Below are 24789 nucleotides of genomic sequence, written 5' to 3' on the forward strand. Positions count from 1 at the left end.
CTTAAATCACTTTTATTCTCTCTACTCCTTCAGGCATGTCAACTCTGTTACAGATCTTAGTATCACCTGCAAAAAGGCAAACATTTCCTTCTAACCCTTCCACAATGTCTCACACAAAGATATTTAAGATAATCGGTCCCCAAACTGATACTTGAGGCTCTCCACCTAACACCATTCTCTCATCAGAGCGGGTTCCATTTACCATCACATATTGTTTCTTGTCAATTAACCAGTTAGTAATCCACTGCACCACCTTGGCATCCACACCCAAGCTTCTCATTTTATTCATGAGCCTCCTATGTGGGACTGTATGGAAAGCTTTGCTGAAATCCAAATTAATCACATCGAGTGCTCTTCCTTGATCCAGTTCTCTGGTCACCCAATCAAAAGATCAAACAGATTTGTTTGGCAGGATCATCTGCTGATAAATCCATGCTGCCTTGGGTCCAGCAACCCACCATTTTTGTAAATAGTTCACTATCTTTTTCCTTCAGCATTCTCCCCATTAATTTTCCCACCATGAAGTGAGGCTAACCAGCCTGTGGTTTCCAGGCTCTTCTCTGCTACCACTCTTGTGAAGTGGAACCACCACTGCTATACTCCAATCACGTGGCACCCCACCCCATTTCCAGGGATCTATTGAAGAGGTCTTTCAGCGGACCCGTCAGCACATCTCTGAGCTCCCTCAGTATCCTGGGATGTACCTCATCCAGCCCCATGGCCTTGTCCACCAGCATGCAGAACTGCAGAGAGAACTTTCTAAATTCAATAAGTTTTCAAAAGGGTTGCTTAAGGGCTCAAGGTGTGGAGAACCTCCAGGTGCAAAGCAAACTCTGAGGAGTAACTTAAATTAGGTCACTGTTCTAGTCCTTAGTGTTTACCATATTTAGAAGAAGCAGATGTGGAGTAACTGATTGCTCTCAGCTGGGAGATGTATTGTTAGTCCTACAAAACCACATGATCCTGTACATAAGAACATAAGAAATTGCCATGCTGGGTCAGACCAAGGGTCCATCAAGCCCAGCATCCTGTTTCCAACAGAGGCCAAACCAGGCCACAAGAACCTAGTAATTACCCAAACATTAAGAAGATCCCATGCTACTGATGCAATTAATAGTAGTGGCTATTCCCTAAGTAAACTTGATTAATAGCAGTTAATGGAATTCTCCTCCAAGTACTTATCCAAACCTTTTTTTGAACCCAGCTACACTAACTGCACTAACCACATCCTCTGGCAACAAATTCCAGAGCTTTATTATGCGTTGAGTGAAAAAGAATTTTCTCCAATTAGTCTTAAATGTGCTACTTGCTAACTTCATGGAATGCTCCCTAGTCTTTCTATTATTCGATAGTGTAAATAACCGATTCACATCTACTTGTTCAAGACCTCTCATGATCTTAAGGACCTCTATCATATCCCCCTCAGCCGTCTCTTCTCCAAGCTGAACAGCCCTAACTTCTTCAGCCTTTCCTCATATGGGAGCTGCTCCACCCCCTTTATCATTTTGGTTGCCCGTCTCTGTACCTTCTCCATTGCAACTTTATCTTTTTTGAGATGCGGTGACCAGAATTGTACACAGTATTCAAGGTGTGGTCTCACCATGGAGCGATACAGAGGCATTATGACATTTTCCGTTTATTCACCATTCCCTTTCTAATAATTCCCAACATTCTGTTTGCTTTTTTGACTGCCACAGCACACTGATCCGATGATTTCAATGTGTTATCCACTATGACGCCTAGATCTCTTTCTTGGGTGGTAGCTCCTAATATGGAACCTAACATTGTGTAACTATAGCATGGGTTATTTTTCCCTACATGCATCACCTTGCACTTGTCCACATTAAATTTCATCTGTCATTTGGCTGCCCAATCTTCCAGTCTTGCAAGGTCCTCCTGTAATATATCACAATCCGCTTGTGATTTAACTACTCTGAATAATTTTGTATCATCCGCAAATTTGAAAATCTCACTTGTCGTGCTCCTTTCCAGATCATTTATATATATATATCGAAAAGCACTGGTCCAAGTACAGATCCCTGAGGCACTCCACTGTTTACCCTTTTCCACTAAGAAAATTGACCATTTAATCCTACTCTGTTTCCTGTCTTTTAACCAATTTGTAATCCAAGAAAGGACATCATCTCCTATTCCATGTCTTTTTAGTTTTCTTAGAAGCCTCTCATGAGGGACTTTGTCAAACGCCTTCTGAAAATCCAGATACACTACATCTACTGGTTCACCTTTATCCACATATTTATTAACCCCTTCAAGAAAATGAAGCAAACTTGTTAGGCAAGACTTCCCTTGGGTTAATCCATGTTGACTGTGTTCCATTAAACCATGTCTTTCTAATTGTTCTACGATTTTGATCTTGAGAATAGTTTCCACTATTTTTCCTGGCACTGAAGTCAGTCTCACTGGTCTATAGTTACCTGGATCGCCCCTAGAGCCTTTTTTTAAATAATGGGGTTGCATGCCCTACTCTTCCAGTATGCTGCTGGTCTTTCAAAGGTAAGTGTTACAAACTAATGATTGTTGTAGTTTTTGAAGAGATGTCTTCATCTGATCCTTCAGTTCAAAGGTGGGGTTTACCAGTAAGGCTAGCCCTTGTGAGAATGGAGAAGGTTAGGCTAGATATAGGTCATAATTGTGACAGCTGTTTTAGTACAGCTAGGCATTGTTTCTCTTTAGAAACAGAACTGTAGCATTTATTTTCTGTTACATCTGAAGTCCATGGAACATAGAGGTACATACTGAAGAATAATTTCAGTGGGAAGTTTGACAGAGACTTGCATGTGCAGTGGGCTCTGAGTTAGATTCTGTGACAGGGTTTGAAGCGATGAGTTGTAGTTTACATAGTATGACGTCTATGGCTATGAGACTGTATATAATTTATTTTATTTTATTTTTAACTTTTATATACCGACATTCTTGCATTAAATGCAAATCATGCCGGTTTACAGTGAAACAGAAAAAGCAGGAAAAAATTCCTTAGTCGAATACAATGAAACAGCTTAGTTAACAAAGGAAACATAAAAATAAATATATAATGATATAGGATAGGGTCCATCACATTTCAATGGGAATACATGTAGGATTGGGTGGGAACACCTTGAAGGGTTACCAGCTATGCTGAGGATGCCTTCCAATTAATGCCTCATAACAGTGCTGCCTGTGACCCAGAGAAATTTCTAGATCTAAATATGTATGAATAAGGGTTTGTTGAAGCTGAAGACAGTAACAGGGCCCAGGACAGGTTTGGAAAGCCCTGACAGAGACAGACTTTGTGAACATCTCTCTGATGGCCAAATAATGAACGTACTTTCAGCACCATTCCGCCAAGCTCTCAGCCAGTCCAACTACCACCTCCTCTTCCGGCGTAGCTTCCATGCCATCTTCTTGAGGTCCTCAATCTATGGGGCGAAACAGGATGACAAAGTTAAGTGTGCATCATAGCTGTTACTGTGACCTCCATACTGATGTGTAACAATGTATCCTACTGATGTCTGAAGTGAGTAGCATGGCTCTTTGCACTACATTAATGTACACAGACGGCGTGTGCTGCCACCTGGCCCAAAATGCATCCTCCATGAAGGGTTATGATACCTCTGTTCATCAGTAAGCAAGCTGTGCAGTGTAGCCAGTGGGAATATCTCTTTCCAGAGAGGAGATAGCTTTGTGGAGTAACAAGAACCAGTTTATGTATAAAATCAACCTAGCAAATATATTTGCTAGAAAATGTATAAGTTGTTATATTGACCTAGAATATGAGCATTGAAAAAGAATGGGATTGCTGACCAAATAAATGAATGAGGATTTTGTAAACCATTGTGATCTGATTCTGGAACGACGGTATATAAAACACCTAAATAAATAAATAAATGCAACAGGCCCTAATGTATGCCTTCTAAAAGGAAGCCATAGGTTTCCAGTCTTCTAGGTACCACCATAGAATGCACAAAATGTGCCAAAGGAAGTTGTATCTCATCATTTCTTAGCATTCAGACAGGTGAATCCAGAACCAGTGGGTTATGAATTTCAATCAGCAGATGGCGATGGAGCGAAGCTGACATCATGGAATATATACCTCTGCAGTGACAGCCTGCCAGTATTTTCAGTCTCCAGCAGATGGTGGACATGCATCTCCCTACTGGGAATTGCTTTAAGTTTTCAAAGGAGGTAAAAAAAGGGAATTTTTGCTCTCCTGTGGTGATAACAAATGGTCCCTCCCTCAGTTGAGAAATCCTGAGGTGATATCCTTTGATCCCTCCCTCAGATGAGTGCCTTGACCCGGTAGCCGGTTTTCAGCAGGTGTGGACTTAGCTGTTAAAAAAAAAAAAAAAAAAAAAAAGCTAAAGGCAGCAGGTGCAGGAAGCCGTGCATGGTGGTGAAGGTATATGCCCCCTCTCCCTGTAGCCGGAAACCGATTTTGAACTCAGCCAGGATAAGCTGAGCTCAGGTAAAGAGTAAAAAAAAAAAATATAGATATATATAATCAGAGAAGGAGGTGAGTTTTTGTAGTAGTTCCTCTCTCCTTTGGTCTCTGTGCTTGGCACGCCAATCCAACGTTGGTTCCCATCTCTGGGAGAGTTTGGGGGATGTGGGTAGCCTGGCGTATTGAGCATCCTTTTGGCTAGGCCCTGTTTTTAGGCTTTTCTTGTTTGCCACATGGTAGAGTGTGGCGGCATTTTGCGTGCTTTTTCCTACTCATTAGGCTGCCCTCTTCAGTTCCTTCGGTTTGTGCAAGTGCATCCAGGAATGCATCCAGTTTGTGCACCTAGTTGGACACTTAGTTGGGCGCCTGGTTGGACGTCCAGTTGGTTAGGGGCATCTATCTGTGCACTCATTCGCACACGCATGTCTGTGCAGCCTCGTGGGAGCCCAGTTTTGGGCACCCATCGCGGCATAGTGTTGAGCACTTAAATTTTGGGCACCTAGCTTTTGCAGCACCATTGCAGCTGGACACACACTCCTAAGCCTCTTATTACAGTGTACTAATAGACTGACGCCTATAGCAAAGAAACCTAAGCACCTTACCCTGTGTGCTACTTTTCATATTCAGGCATCTCAGCCTGGCTTGTCAGCTTTGCTTGGAGGCTCAGGGGGAATTGCCTTCCTCGATTTACTAAGCCCGATTCTTCCCATCCTGATGCAGGATTGAGAAAAGAGCTTCCAGAAGGGTTGCCTAACTTTGGAGCTCCCCTAATTGGTTTGTCAGCGGGGAAAAGTAGTTCAGTGGGCTTAGGACAGATGCCCCCTGGTTTTGGCATGGATCCCTCTGCCTTTTCTTGGGTATAATTTTTTCAAGGACTACAGTCTCTTTTTTTTTTTTTTTTTTCTTCAGGCACAGTCCTCTGCCCTGGCCAACTTAACAGGTCAGGGTCACAGGCGGTTAAATCTCGCACATCTGGTGCTGCAGCTAAGCATTGGGATATGCCTTGATAGTCTTCCTGATAGGGACCCAAATGGCACTGATGATGAAGCCGATTCTTACTCCCCAGAGGACAGGGAAATTCCTCCGGGATTGGAGCCATATAGAACTAAGTTGTGGTTCTTTCATAGAGATGACTTACTGGCTCTGATTTCCCAGACACTGAAGATGCTGAGAGCACCTGGAACTGAATCCATGTCTGAACCAAAGAAAGATCACATTTTGATTTCTTTGTGTAAAGCTTCATGTTTCTTTCCTATTATGGAGGCCATTCAAGAATTAATTGATCTTGAGTGGGACACCCTGGAAGGTCATTTCAAAGAGGATGAGTTTTAGAAGGCCTGTACCCCCGGAACCAGCTGCGCTAGAGCAATTACACTTTCCAAAAGTGGATGCACTGCTGTGTTCTGTTGCCAAGCCAATGACTATTTCTGTAGAAGGGTGAGCTGCTTTGAAGGATGCTCAGGATAGGAGGATTGATGCCATCCTTAAACAGGCCTCTGAAGCAATGGCAATGAATTTGCAGATAGCTTCTTGTTTGTTCCTTGGCAGCTCGCTCTTGTTTGCTTCTCTCTCAGGAAGTTGATGAATCTGGTGTGAATGCCACGGGAGTGATGGAACTAGCAGTCACCTTTTTTGGCAGATGCAGGCTGTGATTTGGTCCACCCTTCAGTCAGAGAGGGGTGGATTTGGTAATAGCGGCCAGGCATCAGTTATGGCTGAGAAATTTGTCTGCCAATGCAACTTCAAGTCTGACCTTACAAAGCTTCCTTTTAAAGGCTCGCTCTTGTTTGGGAGCGAGCTGGAGAAAATGGCCAATAAGTGGGATGCCAGAGGATAAGAAACAGACGCCACACTCCTTCAGCATGAGAGGTCACACTAGGGGATCCAAACGTTTTCGACCCTACAGAGGAGTGGCTTTTCAGAGGGCTCAACCTTTGGATAGGTCTCAGTCCTTTCATGCCAGTCAGCCCAGACAGGGCTCGGGTAGTGGAGCCCCTGTGCCTCACAGTGAAGGTGTGCTGACCCACCCTCTGAAAAGGAGATAGGGGGTTGCCTCTCTCTCTTTTATTTGGAGGTTGGTTGAAATCACATCAGTCCTCTGGGTTCTGGAGGTGATATGAGATGGCTATGTGCTGGAGTTTCATAGTGTTCCTCGGATTGTATTCATGGTTTTTCCCTGCAACTCTCTGCAGAAGGACAGGCAGTGGAGTATACTTTAAGAATTCTGAGTGCCCACGTCTCAAGAAAATACAGGCCGATATTCCATTTATTTCATTGTGCCCAAGAAAGAGGGCTCTTTTTGCCCCATCGAGGATCTCAAGGGAGCCAACTGTCATTTGCATGTGACTCGTTTTCGCATGGAAACCTTGCGCTCAGTGATAATGGCTGTACAGTTGGAGGGGTTTCTGACATCACTAGATATATCTGAGGCATACCTGCATATTCCCATCCATCTAGAGCATCAACGATTTCTGCGTTTCATGGTTTTGGGATGTCATTATCAGTTTCAAGTGCTACCTTTTTGGTTTAGCCACCATGCTCAGAACCTTTTCCAAGGTTATGTTGGTGGTGGCAGAATTGAGAGAAGATGGTATCCTAGAACACCCATTCTTGGATGACTGGCTGATTTGGGCCAAGAGTCTGGAAGAGTCTCCGGGTGTCACACAAGGTGATCTCCTTGTTACAGGAGCTAGGTTGGGTGCTGAACTTGGCCAAGAGCAATCTTCAACCATTTCAGTCACTAGCGTATCTCAGTGTTCGATTTCAACATGAAGGGCATGGTGTTCCTGCAGGAGAGCCGTATTCAGAAGCTGATGGTGCAGATGTGTCTCTTGATGAGCACAGTATGCCAAACAGTGTGGTCCTATCTACAGGTGCTTGAATTGATGATGGCTGTGACCCTGGAGGTGGTGTCATGGGCAAGGGCACATATGCGTCCTCTTCAGCACTCTCTGTAGTTTCAATGGAGACTGCAATCTCAGAAGTATTTGATTCGGCTTCACCTACCGATGGAGGTCTGCCCTCACCTGCAGTGGTGGTTACAAATAGATCATCTAAGAAAGGGGGTTTCCCCAAGATCACCGGACTGGCTAGTACTCATGACAGATGCGAGCCTTCTGGGTTGGGAAGCTCATTGTCAGGAGCTGACAGCATAAGAGCGCTGGAGTTAAGAATAGTCTCTCTAGAACAGTGGTTCTCAACCAGTGTGTCGCGACACAGCAAAGACTAGTCAGGGAGGTGACTGGTGTGTGTGTGAGGAAGAGATACTAATTAGGGAAGTTACTAGTCTGTGTGAGACAGAGACTGGTTGTGACTGGTTGTGGGCCTTAAGGAAGAGGACTGTGAGGACATAGCTTCAGCAGCCACTTCTGCTTCTGGTGAGTGCTATTGGTCTGCAAGGGAAAAGAGTAGGAGAGTTACTGGAGAGGGTAAGTAAAGGCAGCTTTTTAAATTTATGTTTCTTGATTGACTGCCATTTTAATTATTGGGTATTATGTGATGTGTCTGCTGTTTTGAAATATTTTGATATTTAAACAATTTTTTATTAATTTTTATGAGTTTTTAATTGTTGGATGTTATTCTGTTCATCAGCTGTTTTGTAACATTTATTAGTATAGTTTTACAATTATTTCTAAGTGGGTATCTATATCTTGGCTTGCTATGTTTCCCAATAGGAGGTGTATTAGTGTTTAGGGCCTGGTTAAATATTTGTAGTGGTAAATTACTGTCTTTTCATAAGGAGGGGTATTGTGCCTGCCAGTAAAGAGAGTTTGTTTTGCTTTTACTGAAATGTCATCAGATCCAGAATATCTTTTTTTGTATGGTGAGCTGTACGGGTAATTCCCTAGTTCTGCTCTGCACCCATTTTTGGGGGTCGACATGGTTCCTGAGGATGCAGAATGAATATTTACATTTTGTCCCGTGACGGTCACATGTTCAGTGTGTCACACACTTGAGAACCATCTGTCAGGTGTGTCCCGGCTGAAAAAAGGTTGAGAACCACTGCTCTAGAGCATCAATCAGCTGGAAGCCCGTACTGTCCAGTTGGTCTGCTTGTGGTTCGGCGACCAATTGCAGGGTCGAGCATTCCGGGGTAATGACAGACAGTGCAACAACAGTGGCTTACATCAGCAAGTGTCGCAGGAAATAGCCCAATTTATGGAATGGGCGGAAGTGCATTTTCAGGAGATCTTAGCCTTGTACACATTTCAGGAAAAGACAGTGAAAGAGCAGATTTGCAGATTTTCTCAGCAGAGTCTGGATCCAGGAAAATTGGAATTGTCAAATGAGGTGTTTCAGCTAATAGTGGAGCGCAGGGGCCTTCCATTTCTGGATGTGCTGTTGACTTCTCGCAGTGCAAAGGTTCCTCGATTCTTCAGTCGCAGGAGAGATCCAAAGTCCTTGGGCATCAATGCCTCATGCAAGAGAGATTGGAGGGCAATCTGCTGTATGCTTTTCTTCCATGATCCTTGTTGGGCAGAATGGTTTGGAAGATTGAGAGTCACCGGGGGACGGTGCTTCTGGTGGCACCAGATTGGCCCAGGAGACCATGGTATGCAGATCCTCAAAGGCTCCTAGTGGACTCTGCCTTCCGGTTTCCAGCGCACAGGGATCTACTTCGGCAGGGGCCTGTTCTCCACGAAGATCCAACTTCATTTTTTCTTATGCTATGGCCCTTGAAAGGGCTTGGTTGCTAAAGCATGGATATTCTACTGTGGTAATTGCCACCTTGCTGCGAGCGAAGAAGTTCTCCACTCACTTAGCCTACGTGCGGGTTTAGCAAGTGTTTGAGGCTTGGTGTGAAGATCGATAAGTTCTTCCTTGTTCAGTTAAGTTCCCACTCATTTGGGAATTTTTGCAGGATGGATTGAGTAAAGGGTTTGCCCTTAATTCCTTAAAGGCACAGGTGGTGGCTCTTGTCTGTTTCCAAGATCAGGTGAATGGTGGAACCTTGTTGGCTCATCCAGATGTGGCCTGTTTCTTGAAAGGAGTGAAACATTTTCATCCTCCCTTGCAGTTGCTGGTGCCCTTGTGAAATTTTAATCTAATTGTGGATTTTTTAGGGGGCCCTACTTTTTGACCGATTTGAGTAACCTTTCCTTGAGGTTACCCACCTTGAAAACTGTTTCTTGTGGTAATTTTGTTCAGTGTGTAGGGTATCTGAACTACAGGCCTTGTGTTTGTCAGGAGCTTTTTCTACGAGTGACTCTGGGGGTGATACAGCTGTGAACTGTTCTTTCCTTTTTGCCCAAAGTGCTCTTGAATTTTCACTTGAATCAGTCCCTTTCCCTGCCGTCTCTGGAAAGGGATGTGGAGGAGTATCGCCTATTATGGCCCTTGGATATCAAAAGGAATATCTTGAAGTATTTGGAGGTTTCTAAACCTCTCAGGAACACAGATTGCCTGTTTTATTCTTCACAGTGGAAGTAAATAGGGCAAAAAAGCATCACGGGCTTCAATAACCCATTGGATTAAGGAGGTAGTCATGGCCACCTATGTGGATGCTGAGAAGCCGTTGCCTAGTAAAGTTTGGGTCATTCCACTAGGGCTCAGGCAGATTAGATTGTTGTATCCCATTAACACTTGCCGAGCTGCGACGTGGTGGTCCTTACATACCTTTTCCAGGTATTATCACCTGGATGTACAGGCCCAAGAGGATGCAGCCTTCGCACTTGCCAGTTTTGACTGGACAGCGGGCAGCCTCCCACCCTGTTCGGGAGTAGCTTTGGTACATCCCACTGGTTCTGGATTTACCTGTTTGAACACTAAGAGGAGAAATTACTACTTACCTGATAATTACTTTTTCTTTAGTACAGACAGGTGACTCTATCTTCCCACCCTTGGCTGCCGGTTGGTTGTGCTATTGTCATCCTGCTTGGCTGCATGTTCTAGGGGTTACTGGTAAGTGTTACTCCAGTCTCTAGACTAGTGTTTAATATTCTTTGTCTGAGCTCAGTGTTTTCCTGTTGGCTGAGTGCTGGAATGGTTATCTGTTAATAATCATGTTTTGTTAGTTTGTCCACATTTGGCTTTTGCAGAGAATACTGACAGGCTGATATCACCGTAGGGTGTATAAACTGTGATGTTAGCTTTACTCTATCTTCATTTGCTAGTAGCGGTGCATAAACCACTGGTTCTGGATTCACCTGCCTATACTAAAGAAAAGGAAATTATATCAGGTAAGTAGTAATTTTTCCTTATACTTCTGATTATAGGTTTCAGTCATTCCAAATAAACCTCATCCACTCTTTTACAATCTATTACTTTGAAAACAAATGCACATTCATTCTATAAATGGAATGCACAGCAATTACAGTATCCCTGCATACCAATTGACTCTAGCTCAATTTATAGGCCACATTGGGACTGTATAGTGACCTCCTCATGCCCACACTTACCTATTCTACTCTCCCAGATCCCCCCCCCCCCCCCCCATACACCCTTACTTATCCCCACTACTCAAATTATACTTACTCCATGTGGAAAGGAGTCTCCATTGTTAAAGGAAATGCGCACTGTGTGTCATGCCAGCTGGTCCCTCTGGTTTCCAGGGATGGAGACAAGGTCACTTTTACCTAGGGCTAAAAGGGGCAGTTACCCTGGGCCCAGCATATCAAAGGGCCCAAAGGTAAAAGCAGCTCGGAGTGCTAAGTCCGTGGCTAGCAATAGTGCCTCACCACCAGTAGCAGTATTCAGCGTAGAGGCAGAGCAGCGCTGGATTTGAAGGTGCCCTGCAGTCCCAGGAAGTTAACGTTTGCTAGCCCTGCCCCCAGCAGACATGGGGCACTCACCATCTGGAGTCGGCATTTTGAAAGGGACCATTTTTTCTTGACAGGGCAGACTGGTGAGAAAGTGGCGGAAGTGTGGCACAACACAGCTTCCAGGATCTGAGAAAACAAACATCCCACCCCTCCTGAGACCAGCCAATAGCTTTCTGCAAGCTCACCACTTTCCCTGGCCTAGGGTAGCCTGTTCCCAGCACCTGGCCAAAATGATGAGAAGGATTTTGAAATGCTATGAAAAATTAGGGAAGCTAACCAATGTGGTAGTGCAATAATGGGAGATTTTATTTACCCCAATATTGACTGGGTAAATGTAGCATCAGGACATGCTAGAGAGATAAAGTGGAGTGCAGAATTTGGTGAGAGAAGTAACAGTGGTTGGCCACTTGGCAATAGAGATCATATGATCAAATTTGCATTAATAACTGGAAGGGGGAAAGTAAGTAAATCCAAGGCTCTAGCACTAAACTTTCAAAAGGGAAACTTTGATGAAATGAGAAACAGTAAAAAAAAAAAACCTGAAAGGTGCAGCTACAAAAGTTGAGTGTGCAATGGATGTAGACATCGTTAAAAAATCCATCTTAGAAGCGCAGTCCAGATGTACTCCAAGCATAAAGAAAGGTGGAAGGAAGGTCAAATGATTGCTGGCATGGCTAAAATGTGAAGTGAAAGAGGCTATTTTCGCCAAAAGATCTTGAGTCAAAAACTGGAAGAAGGATCCATCAGAGGAAAATAAGATAAAGCAGAAGCATTGGCAATTTAAATGTTAGACATTGATAAGACAGGCTAAGAGAGAATTTGAAAAGAAGTTGGCTATAGAGGTAAAAACTCATAATAAAATCTTTTTTAAATATATCAGAAAGCCTGTGAGGGAGTTGGTTGGACCATTAGATGATTGAGGGATTAAAGGGGCATTTAGGAAGAAGATTAAGACCAGCACGGAAAGATTAAACCTAAACACATTCTTTGCTTCAGTGTTTACTGAAGAGGATGTTGAGGAGATACCCATTCCGGAAACTGTTTTCAAGGGTGATGATTCAGGTGAATTGAACCAAATCACGGTGAACCTGAAAGATGTGGTAGGCAGATTGACAAACTGAAGAGTAGTAAATCACGTGGACCGGATGATCCAGGCTTCTGAAAGAACTCAAAAATGAAATTTCAGACCTATTTTAATTTGTAACTTTTTATGGTTTATTTGGTTTTTTAGTCCGTCACATCAGTAAAAACCTTCACAATGGTTTACAAATAATTAAAACAGAGAAATACATTAGATAGAATTAAAAGATCATAACAGCTAAAATTACCAAGTAAAAGTAGAATCAAAACTATAGCTGTTAAAATTAGTCTAAAATATTAAAAATGATAAAACAAGCACAATAAAGGAGCAATAAATAAATAAATGGTAAAAAGTAAAAGCATGCTGTAATATTACCCACTCTTTACGTAAGCGCATGTAAAGAGCCACTTTTTTAAATCAACTTTAAATTTCTTAAGGTGGTAAAGTATTCCAGAGCTTGGGACCTGCGATAGAAATTGTTCTCTCTCGTACTTTGCATAGTCTTGCTGTTTTTATTGTAGGTATTGTTAATAAGCCTTTGTTGGCGGATCTAGGGTTATTTTGGAACATGTAATCTAATTGCTGTATTAAGCCATTCTGTATTGTTCCCGTAAATTATCTTGTGAAGAATTCAAGCTGTTTTGTATTGTATTCGTGATGGTGTAGGGAGCCAATGTAGCGAAATTAAAATAGGAGTAATATGATCGCATTTTTTTACCCTAGACAACACCCTTGCGGCGGTATTGTGTAGGACTTGAAGCGGCATTATAGTACTTTGAGGGAGACTGAGCAATAGGGTATTACAGTAGTCGAAATTCATAAAAATCAGAGATTGTAGGACAGTCCTGAAGTCTTTAGGTTCTAACAATGGTTTCAGTCTTCGCAGGGTAAGGAGTTTGAAATAGTTATCTTTTAGTTTTAATGCTATATGCTTTTTTTAGTCCTAACTCGGTGTCAAGGGTTATTCCTAAATCTCTGGCAAAAAATGTGGGCTTTATCTTGGAGATATTATCTAAAGATAAGGAGAGGAGCTCACCCCTCATATATTTATGCTCTAAGAATAGTACCTCAGTCTTATCTGTATTTAATACAAGCTTCATGTGTTTTAATAGTTGCTTGATTGAGTTCAAGTAAATAGAAATAGTTTTAAATGATTGCGCTATTGAGACATCAATAGGTACAAGAAACTGTATGTCAGCGTAAATATAGAAATTGAGGCCAAGACCTGAGAGAAAGTGACAGATAGGTAAAAGATAAATATTAAAAAGAGTGGAGGAAAGAGTGGAGCTTTGAGGTACTGCAGTTTCGAGGGGTATTTTGCTGGACAATGAATTTTTTATCTTAACTTGGAAGGATCGGTTATTCAAGAATGAGGTAAGCCAGTTCAGAACAGTGTTGTTGATTCCAATTTCTTTTAAACTAGAAACTAAGATGGTGTGATCAATGGCTGCAGACAAGTCCAGAAGGACTAAAAAGTAACTCTGGCCGGAGCCTTTCCTCATAAGAGGCATGCAATGGCTCCCTTATTTTGGTCGCCCTTCTCTGCACTTTCCTCGGTGCAACTATATCTTTTCTGAGATGTGGCAACCAGAATTGCACACAGTATTCAAGGTGCGCTCTCACCATGGAGCGATACAGAGGCATTATGACATCCACCGTTTAATTTGGTATTTCCTTCCTAATAATTCCTAACATTGTTTGCTTTTTTGACTGCCACAGCACACTGAGTTGACGATGTCAATGTATTATCCACTATGATGCCTAGATCTTTTTCTGGGTGGTATCTCCTAAGATGGAACTTAACATTGTGTAACTACAGCAAGGATTATTTTCCCCTATATGCATCACCTTGCACTTGGCCACATTAAATTTAATCTGCCATTTGGAAGCCCAATCTTCCAGCGTCACGAGGTCCTCCTGCACCTTATCACAATCCACTTGAAATTTACCTACTCTGCATTATTTTGTGTCATCTGAAAATTTACTCACTTCACTTGTCTTACCCCTTTCCAGTCATTTATAAATATATTAAAAAGCACCGATCCAAGTACAGATCTCTGAGGCACTCCACTGTGAAAACAAAACATTTAATCCTACTCTTTCCCATCTTAGCCAATTTACTGTCCACAAAAGGACATCACCTCCTATCCCATGACTTTTTAGTTTTTGTTAGAAGACTCTCATGAGGGAATTGTTACGGCTATGGCTGCTGTGCAACCGCCTCACCACCAGGGGTCCCTCTAGAGCTGGATCTCCTGACAGGCCCAGTCCATCTCCCTTCTCCTCTCTATGTTCTGGGCTGTCCCTTATAACCCTGCCTGACAGTTCCCTCAGTGCTTCGGCATCGAGCTCGCCTGGGCTCCCTGCTCTAGCCTTCCTTGCTTGCTGTGCATTTGGTCCCTGGACCTTCCCTTGCCTTGCGCGGCCTTCGGGCCTTATTCCTTGCCTTGCCTTGCCTTGCGCGGCCTTCGGGCCTTATTCCTTGCCTTGCCTTGCCTTGCCTTGCGCGGCCTTCGGGCCTTATTCCTTGCCTTATTTATTTATTTATTTATTATTTTTGTTGTACCGAGTTTCATGATAGGCATCACATCAACCCGGTTTACAAATAACAATATGTGTAAAGTATAGCGTAACGTAATAAATATTTCCAATACAACTGTGAACTTTAAATACAGAGAATCAATTAAAAGGTGTGAGAAAGTTACAATAAAACAGGGAAAATTAACTTGGAACTGAAAGAGGGGAGAGGTTAAACAATGCAATATTTACATTTCATACAATTAAAGTAATAGTGTAGCAGAGTAAATAAATAAGTCTATTTGAATGAATGTGACGGTACATAAATATGAGCGGTAATATAAATAACCAAGAGAATAAATATGACACAGTAGTGCATGGTGATGATATGGTAAAAACTCAAAAGGTAATAATGAGTGTAAGTTTGTGATAGGTGGATTCTTATTTGGATCCAGATATTACATAGGAAATTATTGTAAATTATAAACTGTATTCTCTGGTTATGACTTTCTTGTTTTTTAACTATCTTTCCTACTGCCTATTTATTTTATCCCCTGCCCAGTTACTGTCTCCCTGTTGAAATGTATTTTCCAAACTTTCAGTTATTATGTGAACCGGTATGATGTACCCACTAATGCCGGTATATAAAAGTTTCTAAATAAATAAATAAATAAATAGGAGTTTGTGTTGATGAGTGCGTTTTATTCAAGGCTTGGAAATGCTTTTTTGAAAAGCCAAGTTTTTAGTCTTTTCCTAAATGTTAGAGCGCATGGCTCCTGTCTCAGATCAGGTGGTATAGAGTTCCACAGAACTGGACCTGCTGTAGAGAAGGCTCTGAGACTCAAGGATTTATGTTGATAGGTTTTGGCATTTGGAATTGTCTTGCCTTGCCTTGTCTTGCCTTGCCTTGTCTTGCCTTGCCTTGCCTTGTGTGGCCTACGGGCCTTCTGTGTGTGTGTGGCCTACGGGCCTTCTGACCTGCCCTGCCTTGCCCTGCTTACTGTGTGTGGCCTACGGGCCTTCTGTGTGTGTGTGGCCTACGGGCCTTCTGACCTGCCTTGCCCTGCTTACGGTGTGTGGCCTACGGGCCTTCGGTGTGTGTGTGTGGCCTACGGGCCTTCTCTGCCTTGCCCTGCTTACGGTGTGTGGCCTACGGGCCTTCTGACCTGCCTTGCCCTGCTTACTGTGTGTGGCCTACGGGCCTTCTGTGTGTGTGTGGCCTACAGGCCTTCTGACCTGCCTTGCCTTGCTTACGGTGTGTGGCCTACGGGCCTTCTCTGCCTTGCCCTGCTTACGGTGTGTGGCCTACGGGCCTTCTGACCTGCCTTGCCCTGCTTACTGTGTGTGGCCTACAGGCCTTCTGTGTGTGTGTGGCCTACGGGCCTTCTGACCTGCCTTGCCCTGCTTACGGTGTGTGGCCTACGGGCCTTCTGTGTGTGTGTGTGGCCTACGGGCCTTCTCTGCCTTGCCCTGCTTACGGTGTGTGGCCTATGGGCCTTCTGTGTGTGTGTGTGGCCTACGGGCCTTCTGACCTGCCTTGCCCTGCTTACGGTGTGTGGCCTACGGGCCTTCTGTGTGTGTGTGGCCTACGGGCATTCTCTGCCTTGCCTTGCTTACGGTGTGTGGCCTACGGGCCTTCTGTGTGTGTGTGGCCTACGGGCATTCTCTGCCTTGCCTTGCTTACGGTGTGTGGCCTACGGGCCTTCTGTGTGTGTGTGTGGCCTACGGGCCTTCTGACCTGCCTTGCCCTGCTTACTGTGTGTGGCCTACGGACCTTCTGTGTGTGTGTGGCCTACGGGCCTTCTGACCTGCCTTGCCCTGACCCAGCCTGAACCCAGACACTGCTACTTGCCGCCTGCCCTGACCCAGCCTGAACCCAGACACTGCTACTTGCCGCCTGCCCTGACCCAGCCTGAACCCAGACACTGCTACTTGCCGCCTGCCCTGACCCAGCCTAGACCCAGACACTGCTACTTGCCGCCTGCCCTGACCCAGCCTGAACCCAGACACTGCTACTTGCCGCCTGCCCTGACCCAGCCTGGACCCAGACACTGCTACTTGCTGCCTGCCCTGACCCAGCCTGGAACCAGACACTGTTTCTAGCCATTCCTGTCTCTCTCCACCTGGAGCCACCCTGCTGGGTGGTGTTCACGACTCCTGACCGGAGCCCAAGCGTAACAGGAATATGTCGAAAATCCAAATTCACTACATCTACCAGTTCACCTTTGTCCACATGTTTATTCACCCCTACAAACAAATATAGGAGATTTATGAGGCAAGACTTCCCTTGGGAAAATCTATGCTGGCAGTGCCCCACTAAACCATGTCTATCTAAACGTTTTGTGATTTTATTCTTTAACAGTTTCCATGATTTTTCCAAGCACTGAAGTCAGGCTCACCGGTCTTTTGTTTCCCGGATCACCCCTGAAGCCCTTTTTAAATATTGGGGTTACATTGACCACCTTCCCGTCTTCAGGTACAACGAATGATTTTAATAAAAAATTTAAACCCTGCTAAACATCTGCTTGATCCTATCCCTATCTCCACTCTTAAATCAATTGCCAACTCCATTACCAAATCAATTACCACAATCATCAACCTCACTGATAGAAGGCATTTGCCCTGATGTCTTGAAAAATGCCATCAAACCTATTCTCAAAAAACCCAAATTAGATGTAGTTCAGCTTAACAATTATAGACCAATATCTAATCTATCTTTTCTTGCTAAAATAGTAGAAAAAATTGTTCAAAGGCAGCTAGATCACTCCATGGTGAGACCACATCTTGAATACTGTGTCCAATTCTGGTTGCCACATCTCAGAAAAGATATGGTTGCACTGAGGAAAGTGCAGAGAAGGGCGACCAAAATAAGGGAGCCATTGCATGCCTCTTATGAGGAAAGGCTAAAGAGATTAGGGCTGTTTAGTTTGGGGAAGAGATGACTGAGGAGGGATATGATAGAGATCTACAAAATCATGAAAGGACTTGAACAGTTTGAGTAAATAACTGATTTACATTAGATAATAGAAGGACTAGGGGGAACTTCATGAATTTAGCAAGTAGCTTATTTAAAACAAATGAAAAAATTTATTTTTCGCTCAGCGCATAATTAAGCTCTGGAATTCATTGCCAGAGGATGTGGTTACAGTAGTTAATGTAACTGGGTTTAAAAAAGGTTTGGATAAGTTCCTAGATGAGAAATACATAAACTGCTATTAAACACTAAGGAATAGTAGCTTGAGATCTATTTAATGTGAGGGTACTTGCCAGGTACTTGTAACTTGGATTGGCCACTGTTGGAAACAGGATGCCGGGCTTGATGGACCCTTGGCCTGACTCGGTATGGCATATCTTTTGTACATGTGCCAGCCTATGCCATGCTTCAGTTAAAGTTGTGCTGAAATCAGCAACCTGCAGCTTTAATTCTCCAGCAATACAGGCTTCAGGAAGGCATTGCTGCTGCCCTACTGCTCAGTTCAGAGGTGCTAGGGCCAGGGCCACACTGACTATGGGAAGCAGAAACCTGGGACTTCCCTGCCTCCAGCAACTCCAGTTACCATTACTGCTTGCTGAATCGATTATAGTTGTGGGGGACACTGGTAATGTGTCCTGCCTTTCCCTTCTCTGACACAATGAGGGGAGGAGTGTTGGATAGAGCTGGTTTTGAACCTGGAGGGAGATGAGGGAATCTTGAAGAGAAGGGCAGTACTGGCATTCCTGCTGAGGATTTGAGGGGGAAGGTTGGTGAGGAGAGTGTTGGCTTTGGACCCACTGAGGGAAAAGAGGCTGAACTTCAGCAGTACTTCCCAAGGGGAGAATGCTGGGCTTGGTCCATGGGGAAAGGGAGAGTATTGGCAAGAAATAGGGGAGAGTGCTGGGCTTGGCTCTGGGGAGGAGAGAAGGGGAGTAGTGCAGGGGTTCTGCCTGGAAAGTAGGGAGATAGGATGGGGAGAGTACTGCCAAGGCTCACAGTTGGGTTGGAACTGGGGATGGGAGGAGAAGGGGGAAAGTGGAATCCCAGCCATCAGGGATGACTTTTTGCGAGTTGAGAAACGGGCACAAGGCTTACTTTCCCTTTCCTTGCTGCTGGCCTTAGCAACTTCCCTCCCTTTTAGCTGACATGGTACCTGCTTTCTGTGCTGCCATCTGATCTGCTCTGCCTGCTGCTGTTTCCCCCAGCAGTGCTGTGGGTGGATAGTGGTGGATAGAGTATGGGGAGGACTGGGGGGCTGGGTGAGAGCAAGAGGAAGGATTGGAAGCAGGAAAGAGGCAGGAGGGAGGGGGTGGGAGGAAAAGGTGGAAGAGGAGGCTGAAGGAAGAGGAGGTGCAGGGGGAGAGAGGAGTGGGAATGGAAGCAGGCAGAGTGGCCAGCAGTGGGAGGGGAGGGGAGAGGAGAGGGCTGGGGGAAGAAGATCCTGGTAATGGTTGTGGAGAGAGAGAGAGAGAGGATGGTCTGGCAATTGGAAGAAAGAGGAGGGGGCTAAGGAGAGAAATTAGAGACCTAGTTCTTTTTCTGTATGTGGGGGACTATTATGTTAGGGTCACTGAGCCTTCATTGGTTTTCTTGTGGGAGAGGGCAGACCTCACTTCTCCCCTCAGCCCTCCCTTCTCCGTCCGTCCCCCCTCCCCCCCCCCAGCGCTATCCTCTTTCTTCCTGCCCCCAACCACTTCCCTCTGCTCCTACATCTCTTTTCTCCCTTCAGCACCCCACTTTTTACCCCTGTCCCTTTTGCTCTCAGCCCCCTTCTCTCCTCACCCTCTCTTCTCTCCTTTCAGTCTCCCTCATCCTCTTTCTCATCTCCCTACCACCCTCTCCTTCCCCTGCTCGCATTCAGTACTCCCTTCCTGTTGCTTTCTCTCCCTTCTGCCCCCACGTCTACCCTCACCCATACCCACCTCCCACAAGAAAAACGATGATTCTGGCCCCCAACAAAATATGTACTACATTAGGACGGTTGAGCTTTTGTCATTTTTCTGGTTTGGGGGAGGATGTTAGGTAATATAATAGCCCTCCTTCACTCTCCACAAGAACAATGACTGGGGCCCATTTTCATATAGGAGGAAATGCATTTGTCCTCCAGCGTTGCACTGCATGCGGAGTCTGTCTTATTGGGGTTGCCATTTTAGCTTTTGTCTGCATATTTCTATTTCTAACTTGTGATCATTTACTTTGTATTCGATTGAGTGCCATTTTTTATGTGTGACTTAAGGTGAAGGTATTCCACTAGCATGTAGTTTCATGTAAGGTGCTGTTGCATTCCAGCTTGTTCTGAATCTGTTTTGCAATCTGCATTTCCTAATAGGAGGTGTTTTGGTGTTCTAAGTTATGCTGCAGTGTTTGCAGGGTTGTTCTTCGTGACAATTTCCCTGAAATTTACTAACAGTGTTTTTCCAGTGTATTAGTAATGTTAAATTTCAGCAAGATTGTTCAAGTATAAGGACTGTTTTGTTTGAGTTATAGGGGGAAATGCTTTGCACCCATTGTGTGGCTATGCAGAACTGGAGCAAGAAATTATTTGACCAGAAAGCTTTTTGTTGGGGTAGAAGACTATTCTAATAGCTTGGAAGGAGACTTTCCAGCCATCCTTTTAGCATTGGCATAATTTTGCTTCATGACACTATGCAGATGGGAAAATGGCTAGCATTACAGATTTTCTATGAAGCATATACCTTATGGGTTACCTGAACAGATATGCAGGTTAACTCTGCATATGCTCTCATAGCTGGTGTCTGAATTTTTAGAGTTTAAGTGAATCTTCTTCTTTCTCTCAGATTCTTTGAAGTGGACTGGAATTGCGAGACCTGTGTACCCTGGTTTATTGGAGTATCTCAGACTGAGTTATGAGAGAGGGGTGAGAGGAAGACAAAACCAGTTTAGGACAGGAGGGTTTTTGCGGTTCATAGAAAGAAGTGTTATGTAACTTTAGTGAGGGGATTGTGCAATTTGTGTTTGTGGGAGAAAAGTTGAAAACTGTATTTTACTTTTAGCCTTGTGTACATAAGGAATCAATGTGCACTGGGTTCATTATTTAATACAAATTTTAAACATACAACAGATCATAATAGTATAGCTTTTCTTTGATCCCACCCCATATAAGGAACAATCTGGGAAAAACACAAGGAGGCCCATATACAAAGTTTGCCCAGGGCCCCATAAGTAGTTAAAGCGGCTCTGGATGGGAGAACAAGTCCCGTTCCATACTCCACAGGATCTCCAGGCAAGCGTAGTCACTGGTGGTGAACTTTGACTGTCTGGCTGGAGGCAGCATTTTGGATGTCTATGTACCTGAAGAGCTGAAAGCTCCACACTCTCACAGATGCATGCACGGGCTCATACACGTGAAAGCACGATAACACAAACGTGGGCGAACGTTGCAAAAATGCGCAAATGCGCACACATGTGCAATCTGCAAGATAAACTTGCGCATATATTGTATCGTATGTGTACATTTGCATGCATGATATAAATACGTGCAGTTGCACACATGTGCCTATCTACATGCATCTATTGGCATGTGCACGCGTCTTTGGAAGGTATCCTTCCGATATATAAACTAATACAAGAGCCATTCAAAAATGATAGGGGCAAAATGACACACATGCACAAAAACCCCTTTTCCCTGCCATGGATAAAGGTTGTAAATATTTTTTGTAGGAAATAAAAGCATGCACACTGTTACTGACTTGAAAGGAAGATAACTCTTGAAAGCTAGTCCAATATAAAAGTATCACCTACAAGTTGTTGTTTGACCCTTTTCCTTACAAATATAAAAACATTGATGAGAACTTTCAAAACAGCTGTATGCAGTGGCATATACATACGAATATGGTCGCGCATCCCTTTATCATAGTATATCATAACGTGTGTATCATAAAATATGCGTATCTTTACCCAACAAGTATACGCAAATGCATGCAATGCACTCAACACATACTTTTCTTAGCTATTTTCAAAACATACGCACAAAAATAAAGTGGGACTTACTCATGTAAATTGCGATTTGTGTATAAGTCAGCATATTTTAAAACATGCACGCGTAAGTGAAATTACCTCTTTTACCTATTACCTCACAAAAGTGCCCACTTCTCTAGGTCATCAAGATCCTATTGATTCTTCAGTCTGAACTCCCCCCCCTCCCCCTCTGTTCACCCAGACTTCCCACCTAACTACTAGTACACACTTACACAAGATAATAAAGCAAGTGTAAAATTACGCAGGTTGGCAAATTTACCTGCGTAAATGTCTTTTAAAATAACTACTTAGGTGTGTAAATGATGGACTCACCCCAAAATGTCCCTAGACCACTCCCTTTTTATGTGAGTAAATGTGCACACGAAAGCAAACATACATGCTTATGTTTGAAGTTTTATAGAATCGCATGTACACATGCATATATGCTAATTTTTACACTCGTAAGTCTTTGAAAATTCACCCCATTGTTTTTTATACTTAGAGAAGCAGTGGAAATAGCATAAAGCTTTCTGTACTAGTCATTTTTTGTGTGATTTATTGCTAATCAAAGGCTATATTGAAAAATGTAAAGATTTTCTTGAAAAATACATGGCAAAATTTAGAAATTAAACATGCCATAGTTAGTCAAATATTTAACATCTGCATACAGTATTTGCTAAGAACACTGGGCAACAAATTTTCACAAAAGTCATGTTACGGAAATGAAATTAGTCCATTCTTATACATTTCCATATGCTAAACATGAATGTGACTGTGAAAATGCAAAACTGGCTCTAGTTTTTTTGTAATATGCAATAATATAATTACATCTTGAACTGTATGCCAATAGCTCACTGGGCAACAAATTTTCACTAAAGTCATGTTACAGAAATGAAATTAGTCAATTCTTATAAATTTCCATGTGCTAAACATGAATGTGACTGTGAAAATGCAAAACTGGCTCTAGTTTTTTTGTAATATGCAATAATATAATTACATCTTGAATTGTATGCCAATAGTAGGAGACCTACGGTTAATACCGTTTGAAAAATGAAGTCATAGACTAAGTCTTAGATTTCTTTGCTTGTCTCTTGTACACCTGTTCAGGAGCATCTCTGCGGAGTGTCCAGCAGTAGTCAGCCAGCATGAATATTTCAAATGCTCACCCTTTCTGACTGGGCTTCATATAGTACACTGCTGACGTCAGCTTACTCAGCATCAGCATGGCAGTAGAACTGCATTGCATCAGAAAATGATGTAATAAACTCTGGATGATGTGTGCATGATGGTATTATGTAATATGATGCAATATTACATCATTCTGGGCTTATTTACAGTCCTGGATAAATTTACATGACTAAACATAGAAAGTGAACTATATTAAATATCTTCAAAACGAGAGCCAATAAAAACTTTTCATGGTCATATTCGTGTTCAGCACATCAAGATACTACAGAGTAGGACCTTTTTAGGTCAGTAACACTTTCATTGTTGCCCAGTGGAATAGCTCTTCTGCTGTGAACTGCTCTAACCTGTAATGCAACTTATTAAGCATGTTTATTGTGTCTGCTTTATTCCTGATAATTAGCTTCCTTGCGCTCTGAGCTAAATCATCAACATGCAGCAGCAGTCGACCAACTAAGGCATAATCATCAGCAGGAAGTGGCAGCAGTCACTTTGGAACTTGACAGAAGCATAGAACATAGCCGAGATCAGGTACTGTCAAGACGGATAAAAGTGAAACTGGCTGTGTTTATCTAGGAGCTCATATATTATTTGTATAGCACAAAACTGTATGCAATGTTTTGCAGAGAGACAAAATATTTGATTCTTTGAGCTTATAATCTAATCAAGACGGACCAGAAACAAATAAGATATTTTGCGTTAGAACAATGTGGCCTAAGTGAGTTATAGATTGGATTAGCAGAAGGAGTAACTTTAACTTAAGCTCCAGAGTGAAGAGGGTAGAACATGAAGATGACAGAGAGGCTGGGGTTGGAAGATGAACTGTGAGATTGTTTGGATTGGTTTGCTGTGGGATAAGAAGTTGAGGGTTAGAATCAGCAAAAGGAGGTGTAGTTGGAAAAATTAAGAAGTTTATGTAGATTGTCAGACTAGGTAGGCTCTATGGTCTTTCTACCATAATGTTTCTGTGACAGAAAGGAAGAAGTGGTGTTGATTGTAATCCTATGTCCTTTTAAAATGCTGCAGAACTGAGGATGGAAATTACTCCAATTCTTTGCCTTTTGTAGGCTATATAAGGAAAGATGACTCTGGATTGGACAGGACGGATTATAATAAGGCAAGCAGCCATTAGCACTTGTACAGCAAAACAAGTTAATAGGTAGAGTTTAATTGAAGGCAAAGACCACTTTATTGAATTTGGTGAATCAGTAAAAATTAAATGTTTGCTCCAATCTGTGCTTTAAAAAAAAAAAAAAAAAGTTGGAAGGGAGCTAAGTAGTACATAATTGTTTATTTATTTATTTAGAATTTTTCTATACCGGCATTCGTGATTAAAAACCACATCATGCCGGTTTACATATAACAAGGGGGTGTGAACAAAAAACGGAACATAAACAAGTGCAAAGAGTTCAAAAAGTTACATTACAACAAGGATCATATAACTGGGGAGAGAATTAGAGTAAGATAACCGAGCAGTTAGGATTGACTATTTACATTATATTGTGAAGTCTCTTATTAGATGTTGCTGTCATTCAATTGGGATATTAGTATTATTAGTATTTATTATAGTTTATTAGTATTAGGATATATTAGTATTTCAAAGACTGCCTAAAGTGTTGTATCAGTTGAGGTGGTCTACATATGAAAAGATACCACAAAGAGAACTTGTGGTCAAAACAGAAATAGTACAGTTAAATATTTTTTCCTGAAGTGAAATAAATCCTTGTTATAACCAAAAGAGCGCACAAATTATAATACAATATGTGATTGGTTGGAACCCTCTTAAATATGCTCCGATTCGGCAGTTTAACTATTGTGAATTTTCTTGTCCTGCTTTTCTTTTTAAATGTTGTGA

At 42.9% G+C, this 24789-nt stretch overlaps 1 protein-coding gene across 1 annotated transcript in view; it reads left to right on the plus strand.

Moving 5' to 3' along the window:
• The window catches only part of FAM184A (family with sequence similarity 184 member A), a 474419-nt gene that overhangs the window by 388824 nt on the left and 60806 nt on the right, over positions 1-24789 (plus strand). Inside the window, 1 exon segment of the mRNA XM_029596418.1 lies at positions 23338-23465. Coding sequence (XP_029452278.1) covers positions 23338-23465 — 128 coding nt within the window.

Source organism: Rhinatrema bivittatum, chromosome 3 (genome assembly GCF_901001135.1).
Source record: "Rhinatrema bivittatum chromosome 3, aRhiBiv1.1, whole genome shotgun sequence".
Lineage (NCBI taxonomy): Eukaryota > Metazoa > Chordata > Amphibia > Gymnophiona > Rhinatrematidae > Rhinatrema > Rhinatrema bivittatum.